At 43.3% G+C, this 17,935-nt stretch overlaps 1 protein-coding gene across 5 annotated transcripts in view; it reads right to left on the bottom strand.

Moving 5' to 3' along the window:
- Positions 1-17,935, bottom strand: part of Ddi2 (DNA damage inducible 1 homolog 2) — a 44,629-nt gene that overhangs the window by 25,747 nt on the left and 947 nt on the right. For 3 of the 5 annotated variants that reach the window (XM_063235556.1, XM_063235558.1, XM_063235559.1), the window contains exons 2-4: positions 9,362-9,491; positions 5,972-6,208; positions 3,350-3,476 (exon numbers count right to left, since the gene is read on the bottom strand). In XM_063235556.1, coding sequence (XP_063091626.1) covers positions 3,350-3,476; positions 5,972-6,208; positions 9,362-9,491 — 494 coding nt within the window. Of the gene's footprint in view, positions 1-1,757; positions 1,884-3,349; positions 3,477-5,971; positions 6,209-9,361; positions 9,492-11,807; positions 11,828-17,935 lie in introns of those variants that run through there. The other 2 variants (XM_063235557.1, XM_013154046.3) reach the window with 2 other exon arrangements.

Below are 17,935 nucleotides of genomic sequence, written 5' to 3'. Positions count from 1 at the left end.
TGAAGATTAACTGGATCCTGGAATATATTTCCTATGCCTAGTCCATCAGGAAGTATGCAAAGACGATATAGAAATATTTCAATTGCTGCTGCGGCACCAGCTACTTCTTCTCCAAGAACAGGTTTTCCAATATGTGAGTCAGGGTAATAATTCCCTCCTAACAGAGTGCTCAGAGGTACAGGGCACACAGCACAACACGGGCCAAAAATGCATCTAACAGCTGATCACAGCTCCTGGGGAAGGAAAAGAAGGGAATCGACCCCAAGTTTGGTCAGCCTGGGCCAAGTTAAAATGAGAACTCACTTCAAAAAAAGAAAATAAAAAGGGTGTAGCTCAGAGATAGAGAGTTTACCTAACCTAACATGCATGAGGCCCTGGGTTCAATCCCTCATGCTACAAAAAAAAAAAAAGTGTGTCTTTTATCACTTAAAAGTATACACATGAATCATAGTTCACTGAACCTATCAAATCCTTTCTTTAAAAATGTAATTTGAGGGGCTGGGGATTTAGCTCAGTGGCATAAGCACCTACCTTGCAAGTGCATGGTCATGAGTTCGATTCCCGGTACCAAAAATAAATAAATAAATAAAAATTTAAAAAATGTAATTCGGGGGCTGGGGATGTGGCTCAGTGGCAGAGCTTGTGCCTTGCATGCATAAGGCCCTAGGTTAAATCCCCAACACTACCAAAAAAAAAAAAAGATTAAAAAAACAAAAAACAGTAATGCGGAGAGCTGGGGGTTTAGCTCGGGGGTGTAAATGCCTGCCTGGCAAGTTCAATTCCCAGTACCCAAAATGAAACAAAACAAAAATGTAATGGGGGGGAAAAAAAAACAAGCAACATGGCCAGGCAACTTACTTGATGACTGAGAGAGTAAGAGAACAGGGTTCAAGCCTTGAGGTGAACTACACTGTGAACCAGGCTGCTAACTATCTGTGTAAATGAATTTATGGGAGACAGCAACACCATGCACTCACACACTAGCCCATCTTCTAGGCCAGCTTTCACATGGCAGTGACAGAGGTGAACATGCGCAACAGAGCTCATACGGCCTGAGAGCTTCAAGTATTTACTCTCTAGCCTTTAAAAAGTCTGCTGATCCTTAACTCTAAATTTATAGTGCTGTCCTTTTTGTAGTTATACTCAAGCTCAAATGAACTCATGGCTTAATCAGCCATTCTGTAATAAAATACAGAACTTTCCAGAAATAAAGCTGCCTTGTTTAATTTTGTTAGGCAAACAGGTAAACTGTTACACCCCAGTGTACACATGCCCTGTATAATTGGTGGCATTGTGTGCCACATAAAACCTGAACAGGAGCGGGGTATGGTGGTGCATGCCTGTAATCTCAGCACTCTGCAGGCTGAGGCAAGAGGATCTTTGCAAGTTTAAAACCAGTTGTGGCTACAAGGCAAGCTCAAGGCAAGCCTGAACTGCATAGTGAGACTCTGTCTCAAAAGACTCAAACAAACAAACAAAAAACAGGCAGCTGATATAAGTATACACCTTTTATTTCACTACTTAACTAAGATACACTCTAAAATTGAGTGTCCTAACCTGTCAATGACTAACCCAAGTGAGTTTTGGCAAAGAAAAAAATGCTCTTAGACAACACTAGGTACTCTGACTATTCTGGGTTCCACATGTCTCTTCAGCGGCACAAAGTTTTCTCCTTCAACTTACATACTTCTTTCGAGACAGGATCTTGCTAAACTGCCCAGATGGGACTCAAATTTATAACCGTGCCTCAGGCTCACCTGTAATCCCACGTGCTGGGGCTGCAGGTGTGCCACCACATCCAGCTCGGCTGTGTCCTTCATGAGCAGGGGTGCACAGGTGGAGTGCTGCTCAGTGGGAGGGAGCTTGCCTGGTATGCATGAGGACTGGGGTGTGCATTCAGAATGGGAAGAAAAAGGGGGTAGTACCCGGTTTCCTGCACCCCAATCCCAAGAAGAAACAAGCCACCTGGACATGCTCCATTTCGCTTCTTGTTTTCCAAGAGCTCAGTTACACTCTGCTCTGAGGTCTTGCTACCTCTACTGCTGCCTGAGTTAAACACAACTTGTTTTTAATATTTTGAGATGGGCCTCACAATGTAGCACCAACTGGTCTTTCTGACTCAGCCTCCCCTGTTGGCCTGAGAGGCACCACCGTGCCCAGCTCTGCATGCAACTACTCTGAAGCCAACATCAGTTCTCCTTTCTACGGCAACGTGGCCTAGTAGGGAGAACATAAATATTTTCCTTTTCTCGGGATAGATTTAACTAGTGAGATGTTTCTCAAAGATACTCATCAATAGCTGCTATCATGAATGGGAGCACTTAAAAACAATATAAGGCCGTCTACTGATTCTGGCACACAATTTACATTGCTCTGATTTCAAACGTAGCCTGAGAATTCAGAAAACAACTATTTAGCTCCCAAGATGGTAGTATAGTATAACCAAGTCAGGCTTTAGTTAAGTAACCAAAAATGATAACACAGCCCCTAAAAATCCCTATCTTACTCACTCAAACAGAAGTATGCTTTTTTTTTTTCTTTTTGAGACAGGGTCTCAACTCCGTAGTTCAGGCTGGCCTTGAGCTCATTTTGTAGCCCAGCTGGTCTCAAACTCAAACAGATCTTCCTGCCTCAGTCTTTCAAGTGCTGGGACTAGTTTTCTGTTTGTTAGCCTGTGTGTTTATTTTTCCTTAATTGAACTAATATCTTTACAATCAGCAACAAAACTAAATAGCGGCAGGGAGAGCATCAGCCATGTTACTTGAACAGAATTTTGTTTGTAACTGATGATGGGGCCACGGCTTGCATCAGTACGTCATCCCTGCCTAGGTAAAGATTCTGATTCATCAGATTTGGGTGGAGGGCCAGTGTCTGCAATTTCAAAAGGTAGCTTCAAAGCAGCCCAGATGAAGACCACTGCACTATAGAAACAGCAGAAGGGGAAGGCAGACTTGGAACTACAAGAATCCACCTGTGCAGACGTCTCTCTAATCCGATTACCATCAAGCCCCAGATTTAACCACAAGTCTGCAGAGGTAACCAGCCTAGCATGGCACCAGACAGGGCTCCTGGCTGCATCCCGGGTCATCTGCCTGGAGCTGCTGTAACAACAGTCTGCTAGTCACAGTGTCAGAAAGGTTTAGAGGAAAGAGAGTTATTAAATCAGGCACCTGTACCTTGTCATGCTGGATCAAAGGGCGTGGAAAATGGCACAGGACAGAATTACCTAAAAGACTGAGGTTATTACAGGGAGGCTACTATACACAGACGTCCAGATAATGCCAGGTGACCTGCACTTTGGGAAACCTGGATGTTCTCAGGCTTGCTCTTTAGGTGGATGGATCATTACCTGATATCCTCTTCTATCTTTGCCTGAGCTTCAAGATCAAAGGGGTCAGCAGAAAAGAGACGGATCCTTTCTTGCTCTCTCCGGGCTCGGTCCTGCTGCTGCTCTACCAGGACTCTGGAAAATCTCTCTACAAAAATAAGGGAGGACAATCTTCAACTCCACTCCATTTTCTTTTTTCTTTTTTTTTTGGATACACAGCCCCACTATGTGATTCAGGCTGGCCTTAAACTCACAATGATCCTGCTTCTGCTTCCTAAGTGCTGGGATTATATGCATGTCTCACCATGCCTGCATATTTGCTTCTTTCTTTCTTCTTTTTTTTGGGTACTGGAGAACAAACTCACAACCTTATGCTTGCCAGGCAGGCACTTCTGCCGGTGAGCTAAATCCCTGGCCTCAACATTTGCATTTTTTATCAGTTCTGTTCCATTCCAAACATTTTCCAGAATACAGCCATAAAAAATGTAGCAGGGATGCTTAAAAAACAAGCACTTGCATTCTATTCCCTAAAGGCAATGCGATTTCTTCATTTAAGTTCAGTAAAGAAACCTTATTCACAAACTTATTCTTACAAGTTACCCACTGGATTGTTTTCACTCAGATAACAACTTTCCAGTAACTCAGTGAGGAAAGTCTATCTGTGGGCCAGATACAGGTCTCCACTTCTCTCCTTCCCACTGTCCCTGTTATCCTATGACCTAGGACAAAACACAGTACTAGATATATAATCTTCTTTTTCTTCTTCTAGCTTGGTTTTATAATACTCTGCCTTAAACCAGGTAATGTGTAAACCACTATTAATCTAATCATATTCTTCTCTTCTCTGATGGAGAAGAGAAGATAGTCCATGATGTGTGCTAGTGAAAGTCTACTTTCTAGGGGCTGGGGATTTAGCTCAGCGGCATAAGCGCCTGTCTTGCAAGTGTGTGGTCGTGAGTTCGATCCCCGGTACCGATAAAAAAGAAAAAGACAAAGACCAAAAAAAAAAAAAAAGTCTATTTTCTTATTTCTTAAATGGTGGCACATTTAAATGCATAAGGCTAAACATACTGCCACATGGTCTTTGATGATTAGTTATGTCGACATAAAAAATTAAATCAAGATAATGGTCATTTCAACTAACGACATAAGTAACATGGGTAGACCTAAAAACGGAGTGAAAGCAGCTTGACCAAAGGTACTGCCTCTATGATTCCATTCACCAAATTCAAAAACAGGAAAAATGAACCCACAATGATTATGAGAACAACAGGAGGAAACTGAGTGGAAGAGAGAACAACAGAAACTTCTGGGGTGATAGACATGATCTGCATCTTGACTGGGGTTACAGGACTTTGTCAAAAATAAATTGTGCCAGGCATGGTGGTGCATGCCTGTTATCCCAGCACCTGGGAGGCTGAGGCAGGACAATTGACACGAGTTTGAGGTCAGCCTGGGGTGAGTTCAAAGCCAGTCTGAACTACATAGCAAAATCCTGCCTCAGAAAAACGAAGCAACAAACAAAAAAACAACTCAATGACTCTAGTACTTAAAATCTGTGCACTTCCTTGTAGGTAAGTGTAGGGAACAATAGTCAAATGCTGGACATGGCAGAACATGCCTGTAATTCTAGCTATTTGGGAGGCTGAGGCAGAAACAGAGTAAAGTTCAAAGTCAGTCTGGGCAACTTAGCGAGACCTTGTCTCAAAAATAAGATTAAAAAAGGCTTGGGATGGCCGGGCGTGGTGGCTCATGCATGTAATCTCAGCACTCAGGAGGCTGATACAAGAGGATTATTGCGAGTTCGAGACCAGCCTGGGCTACAAAGTGAGTTCAAGGTCGGCCTGAAAAAAAAAAAAAAAAAAAAAGGCTTGGGATGTGACTCAATGGTAGAGTGTGTGCCTTGCATGTGTAAAGCCTTGGGTTCAATTCTTAGTGCCAGAGGGGAAAAAGTCAAATGGTAAGAGTTAGGTGTCTATTATGGTTTAAAAATTTAACCTGCATAGCTGCATAACCCCAAAATCAAAACGAGAGAAAAGTAGAGAAAACCTGGTAACTCCAGAAAGCTTAAAATAAATATTTTGTTTAATAAAAGAATGGCTCCAACACAGCTCCAAACAGCTGGCAGCAACCATGTTGCCACTTGAACCTGGGGAGGAAGACACCAGGGACAGTCAGCTGACGGCACTGCAGATGTGCTCTGGAACCAAGAGTAACTCAGCTGGCATCTTGCTGGTGAGCTTTAACTGAGGACCTCAGTCAGTAACAGTGAATCTTTAAAGCTTTCAGGGAACCTAAAAGCTTGCTGCGGCACATGTGCCATAGGTTTGCCACCACTGATCTAAGTGAACAAGTCAAAATATCAGAACCTGGCTTACATGCTTCGCTAAAAAGAGGGACAAAAAAAAGTAAACAAAGGGAGCCAGTCTAAACTGAGTTCTAGAATCCTATCATGGTTGCCAATTACCCCAGGCTCTGACACGAATGAATACTGATTACTGCTCGCAGACACATATTAGATGTGTTCAACAAATCACACAAGACAGTGGTTTGAATGTACCACTTGCTGGAGTCTTTGCACTCACTGTGAACTATCTCTTCACCCCAGGGCAGCCCGACAGCCTCCCAAATGGACAAGCTTACCGAGGTCTCCGCTGAGCAGGGCTTCTGCCAGGGGCGGGTTGCGCTCCTTCAGCAAGGACAGCTCATGCGGGTTGGCCAGCAGCATGTCTCGGAGAAGGGCTGGGTTGTCCAAGCCCTGAGGAGAGGACGCTATCTCTCCAGCAGATGAGTGGGGCTGCTGTGCGCCTGCTGCCGGGCGCTGGCGGGGTCTTGACGTGCCAGGCACAGCTATGCTGCTGAAGTCTATCCGTGGTAAGTCTGTTGGGGGAGGGGGCAATCAATCAAGTTTACTCAGCTCACTCCACAAAAACTCGTGCTGAAGGAACCGAACACTTGCTCACATGCGGCACATAACAGTAGCTAACGGCAACCTCAGATATCCTCAGGCCTCTCCCCTGCACATCCTCTACTTTGAATATATAGATGCAATCTGTGAGGTCCTGGACAGGAAAGGACAGAAAGAAAGACAGGCAGGCAGTGGCAGTAACCCCAAATTCTAGGTATTCCGGTTTACGTCAAGCATGTTCCCCGAAGGCTCCCAGGCAGGGGTTTCAGAAGGACTGGACATGGGTGCTGCAGCTGACCTATCAGCAAGTGGAGCCTCGCTGAGAGGGGCAGGTGGTGGGGCGCGCCCTGGGAAGGTGTCTCCCCTTAGGCTCCTCCTTTGTCTCTGCTTCCTCAATGCCATGAGCAACTTCCACCTGTTGCTGCTGCTTCCGACTGTCCCTGTGAGTCAAAGGAATCGCTCCTCTAAGTTGTGGGCGCTGGGTATTTGTGTCAGTGACACAGAAAGTGACTAAGACATTTGGGGTTATACAATATCCTCCCAGGTATCAAAAGCCCTCTCAACACATGAAATCACACAATTTTGAATGTTCTTCTTGAGAAAAATCCTAGTCTGGTTTGATATATGTTTCAAAGAGCTCTGGCTCTTGGAGTAAAGAGTACTATCAGTGTCAAGTAAACACAGAATCAATGGATGTTAAACAAAGAAAAAAGAAAAGACAGAGTCTCCCTAGTAGTTCATGGTGGCCTTGAACTGCAGTCTATGCTGGCTGTGAACTCAGTAATTTTCCTGCCCAGAACCTGGCTTATTTGCTGCTACAAAACAGGAAAAAGAAGTAAACAAAGGGGGCCTGTCTAGGTAGATTTGAGTTCTAGAATTCTATCAACTAATCCAGGTGCTGGGATTACAGGTGTGCGCCACCAGCCCTGGGGAGTTCTTAAGGGTTCTTTGAATTTATACTCTTACACGCACCAGAGGCTAACTCTTCTTATGCCTGAGGAAATTAGGAGGCTCCCTGCCAGGTTCTATATCCTAGGCTGAGCTGACCTTATTAAAAGCAAAGCAAAGCATGGGCGCACTAATCCCTCTTCAAACGACTCACACACTGCACGACTCCACATCCACGGAATGTCCAGAATAGGTAAACACAGAGATAGAATGCAGACTTGAGCTTACTGGTAAAGAGGTAATGAGTACTACTCAGTACTGGTAATAAAAATGAACTAAAATTAATCGTGACGATGGCTGGACAACTCTGAATACACTACAAACCATTGAAGTATATCCTTAGAGCAAATTACATTTTTTTCCAAACCCCCAAAATAAATTTAATGATCTAAACTGTTGCAAATACAGGACCATTCTGAGGCCTTTTGGCCCTCACATACAAAAAGGGAATGTTCAAACCCAAGTGTAAGGTTTCAGCCTTACAACTTACAGCATGTGCTCAGCCAGCCGTGTCGTCACACAGACTTCGCCTGGCAGTCAGTACGCACCTTCAGAGAGGGGACGAGAACACCCAAGCGGGGAGAGGGTGGAGACCACACAACCTCCGCAAGGTTTGTGATGATTAGGGTGCGCCTTATTTGCAAGTCAAGAAAGTTTATCTCTACTTCTAGGACATACTATCTTGAGAGTCCATTCATTTCAGAATAATCTTTGAAAACTTGTTCACTTTGTAAACTTTATTTCCTGACTACATACAGGTTGTCTTGTCCATGTGGAGACAGCATAGAAAAAAAGCAGTGACTTCCTGGTGCTAACAATGTCACATTAACCGAAGAAAGACAGGAAGATTTGCTTTTTACCAACTGGCATCCCTGAACCACTGCTCGTTCTGAAACTCAGCCGTGGCCCCAAGGGGCTAATGCAATCCAGATCTGAGGAAGCCAGCATCTGATGGTCTCGAGTCGCTCCAGTTTCAGACTGAATGGAATCACTGTGCACCCAGCTGAAGCTGGTTATCACCCCAGACACGTATCAACCTTTAGCACATACTTTAAACACATGACTCAGAGGCAGAAACTGTTTGAGGACATCTACCAGCTGGGCACTGTGGTGCACAGCTAACTAGTCTGTAGGCTGAGGCAGGAGGACTGTAACCTCGAGGTCAGTCTGGGAACTTAGCAAAATCTTGCCTCAAAAAAAAAATTTTTTTTTAAAGGGTTGGGGATGTAGCTCGGTGGTATACTGCTTGCCTAATATGCACGGGGCCCTGAGGTTAGTCCCTGCTACCATGAAAGAAAGTAATTATAATTCTACCAGAATAGCAGGAAGTACTAAAAACTAATGCATTTCAAGGTTTTCCACATCAGGACCTTGTGAATCTGAGCATCTAAAGAAAGCTATGGATCCTCTCACCATCAAATGAGCACATACATCCACACCACATTCACTCAATTCTACAAACTACTCAGGTACACATTAACTCCAAATGCAGACTCTCGCCTATAAACACCTACTCTGGATGGGTCACCCAAGTTAGGTAAGATTCTTCTTGAATGGTAACAGCTGATAGGGGACAACCACTCTGTGTAAGTTTTTCTTTTTGTTTTTTTAGGACAGTATCTCACAACGTAGTCCTGAGTGGCCTTGAATTCACGATCCTCCTGCCTTAGCCTCCCGAGCGCAGAGACTACAGCTGGGTAACTCTGATGATCACTTAAAACCTGAGCTTCACACACATGCTAATGAAAATGACTGTAAGGTGGGAAGTCTTCCCCCACAACTAAGTTACTAGAGCATGAGAAATGCAGGTGCAAGTGCTTGGCTAGCTAAAAATGCTCCCCCAAAACAAGGCTGCTCTTAGAAACTACAGGTTCACCCACTGGTCCTTCCCTGGATAGATTCACTGATCGCAACAAAGGCTAACTTTCACCAAGGGCAGCAACATGCTGAAGGCTTCACATGCATTATTCTCACATCAGCTCTAAGATCTGGCGCCTATCTTATAGAAGAGGAAAAAACTGAGAGAAGTCAAGTAACTTGCCCAAGGTTCCACAGTAGGCAGAGGCAGGTTCTGTGTCCTGGGGCTCGGAATCCAAAGCCAATCGGAAACTCAGAACCATACACTCTGCTCCCTATGGAGGTTAGCGTTGGGACTGCTAAACGTTAGGTTTTCTTACTTGGGAACTGCACTGCAGGTCGAGGGTCTGCATTCTCCTTCTGTCGTAAAATCACCACGTCCCCATCTTTCAAGCCATAAGAAGCCAGTGATCTGTGGTTGTCTGTGAGAGGTCTTTCGGCATGAACAAGCTACAACAAGAAAAGATGTAATAATCTATTACATAAATTAGCATAAAGCACTGGGAAGTAACATGGTATAAAACAGGATGACAGTTTCCCACCTGATCAGATAATGCCATTCCCTCTTCAAACTCTGCTAGATCCCCATCAACCTAGAAAGGGATGGCGAATCTTTCCTATCCCCATCAGGGCCCAGCAATCTGAACCCCGGCTCCCTGTGACCTCTTCATCACATGATAGCTGTTTCTCAATAAACAAGAAATCAATTTCCCCACAGGACTGTTTCACTTGTTCCTGTCACCTGAGTGATTAATATTGTTTCCTGTCATTTTTTAAAGGTCTCTTTAGACCTCTTCAGACCCCTTACCTTATAGCCTATCTAAAAATGTACTCTCATACTGGCAATAGCTCATGGCAGAGTACCTGCCTGGAGTTTGAACCTTGGCATTGCAAAAAAATAAAATGTAGAGCAGGGTGTGAGGGTGCTTGCCTGTAATTCCAGTGCTTGGGAGGCTGAGGCCAGGAGTTCAAGGCTAGCCTGGACTACATAGCCAAGACTCAGTCTCAAAAAACAGGAAGAAAAAAAGTACCCTCCCAGAATACTGTATTTGCCTGTTTACTGTCTTTCTATCCTACTAAAATGGAAACTACTTGGTAATAATGACCTTCTTTCATTTACCATATCACAAATGCTTAGGACAGGGCCTGTTATACATAGATGTGCAAATATTTGTTGAGTTAAAGACTGAATGGGCGAGATGTGAGGGTGCATGGCTCAGCTGCAATTTCAGCAACTCGACAGGCTGAAGCAGGGGGGCTGCCAAGGTCAGAACAGCCAGGATTGGGGTGGGGATTTAGCTCAGCAGCTTAAGTGCTTGCCTGATAAGTGCAAAGTCATGAGTTTGATCCCCAGTACCAAAAAACAAACACAACAACAACAACAACAACAACATCATGGACTACAGAGCAATACCGTCTCAAAAAAAATAACAAAACAAAATGGTGAATGAATTTACAGAAACAGCGGACACAATTTTAGATTTAACTCTGAGTTAGAAGGGAAGTTATTCTGAGTACACTAACTACAGTACTATTAACTAACATGTTCACTCTTAAGTAAGCTTGTACACTGGTAAGTTTAAATAGTTCCCAAATATAAACCTTCTGGCCTTCTTTCTTCTCTTTCATTAACATTTATCACTCTTCTATGTATGAGGAAAAAATAAAAGTGAAAGAAATTCAGAAAGGAACAGTAAGTATCAATGGAAAAAAGCTTCAGGGATGCACTGCCAAAAGTTTTTTTATGATGTGTGGTTACCGAAGAAAACCTGAGAGTACAAAAATAACAATGTGCTGTGAAAGGGAAAAAATACAACACACAAAAGCATATAATTTAACCATAAATGAAGACCAGACTTGACCTGCGTTACCATTTACTCCACCGGGGCACTGAGAATAACCATGGCTTTGAAAGGTTTTCATCCTAAGGATTTGCTTGACACTGGGCCATATGCACCCTGAGGAACACAAGTCGTGTCCTGACCCCGCAATAATTACCGGAGAGAGGCTGCCACTCAGCTGAGTCAGGCCTCATATTTCCCATTTGTCAGGCAAGCATTTGGGCTACATAACCATGACAGCTATCATTCCACGGTGCTCTCTCACCTGCCCTCAGAGGTCCCCAGGAAGGCTCCCTGGAGCAGAAACTGAAAATACAGCATTTCAACTACAAAGGCAAGGGTTTCTATCATATCTGCTCCCAGAATTTGTGCTGAGACGAGCCAAAGAACTAACCCTCATAAACAGAATCATCCAGGGGATGAACAAAAAATTGATTTGCAGAACTTGCAGGTCCTATTATACTTTACAAGTTTCACACAAGACTAGAAAAAGTATTGTAAGTTCTCACCCGCAGCTTGCAGAGCTAAGACATCAACAGCCTACCATTGGCACTGGATCATCCCGTTCACACTCTTACATAAGCACAGATCCCAGGGTAAAAATACACCCGAACTAACACAGATTTTTGGCAATATAACCAAGAGTCGTATCAGAATCTGTGGGAATGCATGGAAAAACAGCCGTAAGTCGGAAGAGGCAGGCCTCACAGGCACAGTGCACAGTGAGCAGTGAGGGGCATGCCAAGGGGAAGGCCTAGAAGACAGGCTGGATAAGGCAGCAGCAACACTGTAAAGCCACTGACCCCTACTTCCCTCACCTCTGGCTCCCCAGTTCATGAATGCAACAGTCACCACACAGACGGATGATCAGATCCTGGGGCAGAGACATGTTATGCAAGTGCACATACGAGAAAAATTTACTTACAAACAAGGAATCAAAATCAAACTCAGCAGAATCAGAATGATTCTAGGAGCTGAGAATGTATGTAGCTCAATGGTACAGCACGTGCCCAGCATGCGTGGAGGCCTTGGGTTCCATCCCCAGCACCACCAAAACTGGAACAAAACAAAAGCCAAGAATGATCCTATCTGCAAGATCGCTGACTGCTTTTTGGGTGGGATATTGTACGTGAAAAGCCAGATTAAAATGGTAGTCAGCTACCACTGAGTGAGCTTATACCAGGCCCTGTCCTCAGTCTTCCACTTAATTCTCGTATGTAAGTCTCATAGCCGCTTCAGGCATTATTTGTCCCACTTTATGGACTGGGCTTACATATGTATAGCGGTCACAAAGAGATGAAGAAGAGAACTAAGGCCAGGTGTGGTGGTGCACACCTATAATCTAGCACTCTGGGACGCTGCGGTAGCAGGATTACAAATTCAAGCTTGAACCCAGCCTGGGTTATTTAGTGGAGAACCTGCCGAAATACAGACAGAGACAGACAGAGACAGACAGACAGACAGACAGGGTTAGGGACACATTCTGGTGCCAACATCCTGGGTTCAATCCCCACTACCACCATCACTTCCCACTACTCGACCTTTATTAAAAAGGAAGAGAGCTGAGACTGAAACCACACCCGCTTGACATTCAAGCCCAGACTCTTCTCTGGTACCACATATAAACTCCCCAGATGGAACTCCACTGTGGCCAGGTGAATCAGTCTCTGACTTGAAAAAGAGCTACTAAGCCATTCATTACCACTAGTGACCTACACCCAGGAATACTGTCTTTGCCCTGAACATGAAGAAACCCTGGGGCTGGGAGGTGTGGCTCAGTGGTAGAATGCAGGCCTCCTCTGTGTCCCCGTTTTATAGTCATCACGCGTTCCTTCATCACTGTCCAGGGGTCGCATTTCCTCAACAGGCAGTATCACTCTTTTACAGAAGGCAATGACATCTAACAATGAAAGTGGAACATCCCAATACAGCAGGTGCTAAATCCAGCATGTATATGAACTATGGAATACTGCGTTCTGCCCTCGATGACAGCCAGGCATGGCGGTGCACAGCGGCAATCCCAGCACTCAGGAGTTTGAAGCAGGACGATCACTGAAAGTTCAAGGCCAGCCTGAGTTACAAAGCAAGACCTTGTCTCAAGACACCAAACCAAAACAAACAAGCCAACCAAAAAAACCAAAAACCAGAACAGAACAGAACAAAAGATGAGGAGCACCCTCTAGATGAGGAGCAAACATTCCTCACACTGAGAAGTCAGCATGTGGACTCCATTTCACTCTGAGAACATGAATGAAATATAAATTAAAGCTTAACTAAAAAATAAAAAAAAAATTCAAGCTTAACTACAATTACAATTGCCACAAAGAACTAATTTCTTGGGGCCAGGGATTTAGCTCAGTGGCTCAAGCACTTCCCTGCCAAGGACAAGGTGATGAGTTTGACCCCCAGTACCCCCCACCAAAAAAAGAACTAATTTCTTTTGTTAAAATAGGCTTAAGAATCCGAGAAGGGCTGGGAATATAGAATATAGCCCAGTGATACAGCACTGCCAAGCATACAGGAGGCCTGAGTTCAAGCCTCAATATGGGTTAGGGAAGGGGACCAAGAATTATTTTGTAGGTTAATCTGTGTGACCTTACAATTTAACCTGAGTGTCTATTAGCCTGAAGGCTTCTTCTCTTGCTATAAACAAAATGGATACTGGTGACAGCACTGGCAATGCTTCCCACATTGATTTTACCCAACTAGAAAGCTGTAATTCTCAAAACTCAGGTGTGTCAGTCCCAAGCACATGCAACAGGGGCTTTAGACAGCAACAAGTCCAAATCTGCAAAACTGGCATGACTGCTGGTGCGGATGCCAGGGAAGGCACCCTAGAGGCTGAATCCTAATGTTAATCAACATTTAACAACAAACTAATTAATAGCACTCCAAAAGCTTTAAGCATGAGGTCAAATGTTTTCTGGTCTCTGCACAAGAGCCTTCAATTAACAGAAATCTTAGCAGTCCGTTTCCAGCACTGAGGACCATAAAGTGTTGACACCAAGCTCTTGGAATCACATCTGAATGGCTTCATAATAATAAATACTACCATTAACTGAGAGCCCGCACATGTCATCAACCACAGCTACTATCTTCTCTAACACACAGCTTGACTTTTACTAGCTTCTGCAAGGCAATCTCAAAATATTACTGAGAATCCTTTCAAAAGTTTATGCCTTTAGGGCCAGGTGTGGGGGCACATGCCTGTAATCCCAGTACTCAGGAGGCTGAGGCAGGAGAATAGCCACAAATCCAAAGCCAGCCTGGGTCACACAGCAAGACGGTTTTTAAAAACTCTTGTCTTTAAAAAAAAAAAATTCATGACTTTGACCTGGTAATTCCCTTATCTGAGTTTATCCTGAGAACACAGTCAGAAATGGGAAACAAAGCCTTACATAAATAGGTGTCTACTGCAATGTTACTCATAACTGCTTTCAATTTTTCTCAGTTCAAACACTATGCAACAAGGAAATTGTTAAATGAATCACAATAAACCCATTTAACCTTATTCTGCAGCTGATAGACCAAAGTTGAATTTAAAACCTTACAGGAAAACACTGACAATGTAGTGGTATGTTACTGAAGAAAGTAACATGAATTGTTTACACTGTTTAGGATCTATTATGTTTAAAAGACAATTAAATATATAAAAAGAACAGAGCCTAGAAAATAAATATACTAAAAAGTAAATTGCAGCTATGTCTGTGTTACAGAGTGATAAGTGACTGTGTATTTTTAAAATCCTCTTGCTGAGGCTGGGCTCCAATTTTCAATCCTCAAGCTTCAGCTTTCAGAGTGCTGGGATTACAGGCATGTGACCCTACTCCCAAATTTCTGTACTATTTATTTTTTTTAAAATCGCTTGTAATTACGGTATTTGGGAGGCTGAGGCAAGAGGACTGCTTTGAATTTGAGGCCAGTCTGGACTATCTGACCCTGTCTCAAAAATCAAGAACAAAAACAAACAAAAAAGAAAATTACCTGAGCAAATAAACATGCCAAAACCAGCTACAACAGAAACTTTCAGTTTCCACTGGTTTAAAATAGTGTCCTTCAAACCATGAATCATGCTCTGTGCAGAGCAGCATTTCCAGGATCATACAGTTACTGATCTTATTTGGCATTTAAATATGCCTTTCATTTGAGGGTCCTTCAATTCTGTACATGTTTTTATGACATGCCTCCTACACAGGTAAATTATAATGATGTTTCAAAAAAACCCAAGACCTTAATTTAAAGTGATGCTAAAGCTCTGATAATTATTTGATGTTCACCCAGCCAAGTCTGCACCAAAGCATCAAACAGTTGCCGACTGGCTTCCAGGCCCACACTTGCGTTAAGTGATGCAACATGCCCAGCTTTAATCACATGCACAAATGGAGATGGTTTCCATCCTGAATGTGTTATCGTTCCATTACAGCGATTATCATCAATCTAGTTATTAAAAACTAACACCTTCTCAAGTGTCTGCACATGCACATTCAACACTGACATAAAGACTGAATTGTAAACTAGTGGTTCCCAACAAAGGGCAGACATGCAAGGCAATTCTTTCAGGGTTCAGGCAGAAAATAGAAAATTCTAGAATTTTCATTTAACTCATTCTTTGAATTATTTTGTGGTTATCACATACACAGGTAATACTCCATGTGTATTACTGACACACAGTGCATTGTATGTACACACATGTAAAACATACGTGATCTACAAAATGTTACCATCTACACATATGGCACATAAAGACCGTTAGTCTATACATAATGTATTATGTACACAATAAGGAACATGTTGTGAAACAGACAGGCATATGTGTTTGGAGGTCAGTGGTCTGAACATCCCACACCCCGTGGCAGGAAAATCTAGCCAGGACATTTATAAAAAACAGTAAAAGAAGAGAAGAGGAGGGCAGGGCAGGGGAGGGGAGAAAAAACCTTTAAGAAACAGAAATGAAAGGTAGGCCAGTCACGGTGGTGACATGCCTAGGGTCCCAGCACTCAGGAGGCTGAAGCAGGAGAACCAGTGCAAGTTTGAGGTTAGCTTGGGCTATACAGTGAGGTCAAGGCCAGCCTGAAAGACTGGCCAAGACCCTGACTCAAAGACAGAAAACAAAAAGCAGGGGGAGGGGGGAGAGAATGATAGAAGATAAAGGCAAGAAAGTAAATCAGAGTCCAGTAAACAAGCAGGGCAGAGCCCTGAGAGGTACATTGTGGTGGGTATAAAGGAAAATGATTATTCGGGGCTAAAAACTACTATGTTTACTTTTATGATCTGATGAAAGGAAGTGACTCAAGAGTCTGGGTGGATACTGTTCCTGCCTGATGGGCAAGCCAGTGAAAGACAACCGACCACCAGACATCCTAAAATAGACATTATGTTGTCAGGTTACAAAGGAGCCAACAGAACTAACTCGAAAACCAGGCCGCTGTTTACAGATATCTAATACAGGCTTAACACTAGGCAGCCCGGATTTGTATATGCTAATTTGGCTTGGGAAGAAAGCAAATGGTAAAATACTGACATAATGGACCAAGAAGAATTTGGAGTTGGCCTAACCATTTAACTAGGTAGTTTTCCTAAAGTTCCCAATCGGCAGAGGACAGTCCTCATCGACTATACACTTTTTTTTTTTTAAAAAAAACAATACTGAGGACTAAGCCCCAAAGGACAATAAACTCTATCTCTGGCCCTTTTCCTTTATTTTGAGGCAGAATCTAGCTAATTGTACAAGCTAGCTTCAAACCTGCAATTCTCCTTGCCTTAGCCTCCTGAGTAGCTGGGATTACAGGCAGCACCACCACCGTATATACAGTACATTTGTCTTTCCATTTGACATTCCCCTTTAAGTCACTAAAATTTTTTGTTAAAACCATCTGAAAAACTGTAGCACAGTATGTATATAGCTCAGAGGTAGAGCACTCACCCTACAGGATCAAAGTCCTGGGTTCCATGTCCAGCATATCTCTCTTTTACACACACACACACACACACACACACACACACACACACACACACAGGGTTCAGGAAGAGAAACAGTCTCCATCTCTCTTCTTTCCCAATCCTACTTATATTTTAGTTTTTATTTATTTCTCTAACACTGATGATTACAATCAGGGTACTATAACAGCTAGAAGGAAAAAAAAATTCGGAAAGCCAATTTTTTCTTCTTTCCTAGCTCTCCCCAGGAGATTCACTGAAAGAACTGATTCGTAAGTTTTTATGAATTTTTTGGGGAACCTGGGGTGGGGGTTCTGCCAATTTCTTTGTAACTCTTGCCAGATAGTATTTAAATGACACTCTGTGTCCTGAAATAATTTTTTTCTAATAGCTTTATGCCAAGGTTCTAAAGTTCACATTGTGTAAGAGAACCAGCCTTCTGAACAAAATATTGACACATTTGTTTACCATAAGACAGGGCATAACAAGCTAGAGTTGGGCAATAGTTTCTGGAACTGTTTCATAACTGCAGTAGGAAATAAAGATTTACATTCTGGAGCCTTGGAAGATTTCTAGTTTTTCTGATGTTTAGACTATGTCCTCCAAAGCCCTCTTTATCAAGTCGAAAAGTGCTTTAAGATAAAGGCTAAGGAGTTGTTGTCATCTGTTTTGACAAACAACTGACAGCCCCAAAGCACCTTAAGAATTACTTTGCTTATTTAAAATGTGAGCTGTTAAACTCCTTTCCAGTACCCATGAAACAGTCTCAACGAGCGAGATACCACCCTAGGCAATTTGCAAGCGTATATCCTTATAAAGTACTGAAGTAGGAACTGACCCAAACTGAACTGTGACCTGAAAGAAGGAGCCTCTGTCTGGCGTAGTGGCGCACGTTTGTCGTCCTTAGTTCCAGTACTAGAGAGACTGAGACAGATTAAACCAGGTTGATAGTGAACCCGAGGCAAGCCCAGGCTACATACTGAGTTCAAAGCCAGCCTCGACTACACAGACCTTGTCTCCAAAAACAAAACCAGGAGGAACTTTTGGCCTACTACCAGGAGAGAATGTGGGGGGGGGGGGAGCAGCGCGAGTCTAATCAATTACTTTTTTACAAGA

The sequence above is a fragment of the Cavia porcellus genome, unplaced genomic scaffold, assembly GCF_034190915.1.
Source record: "Cavia porcellus strain 051 isolate PalLab524CR breed Dunkin Hartley unplaced genomic scaffold, mCavPor4.1 scaffold_25, whole genome shotgun sequence".
Lineage (NCBI taxonomy): Eukaryota > Metazoa > Chordata > Mammalia > Rodentia > Caviidae > Cavia > Cavia porcellus.
This window is presented reverse-complemented; position numbering and strand designations above follow the sequence as displayed.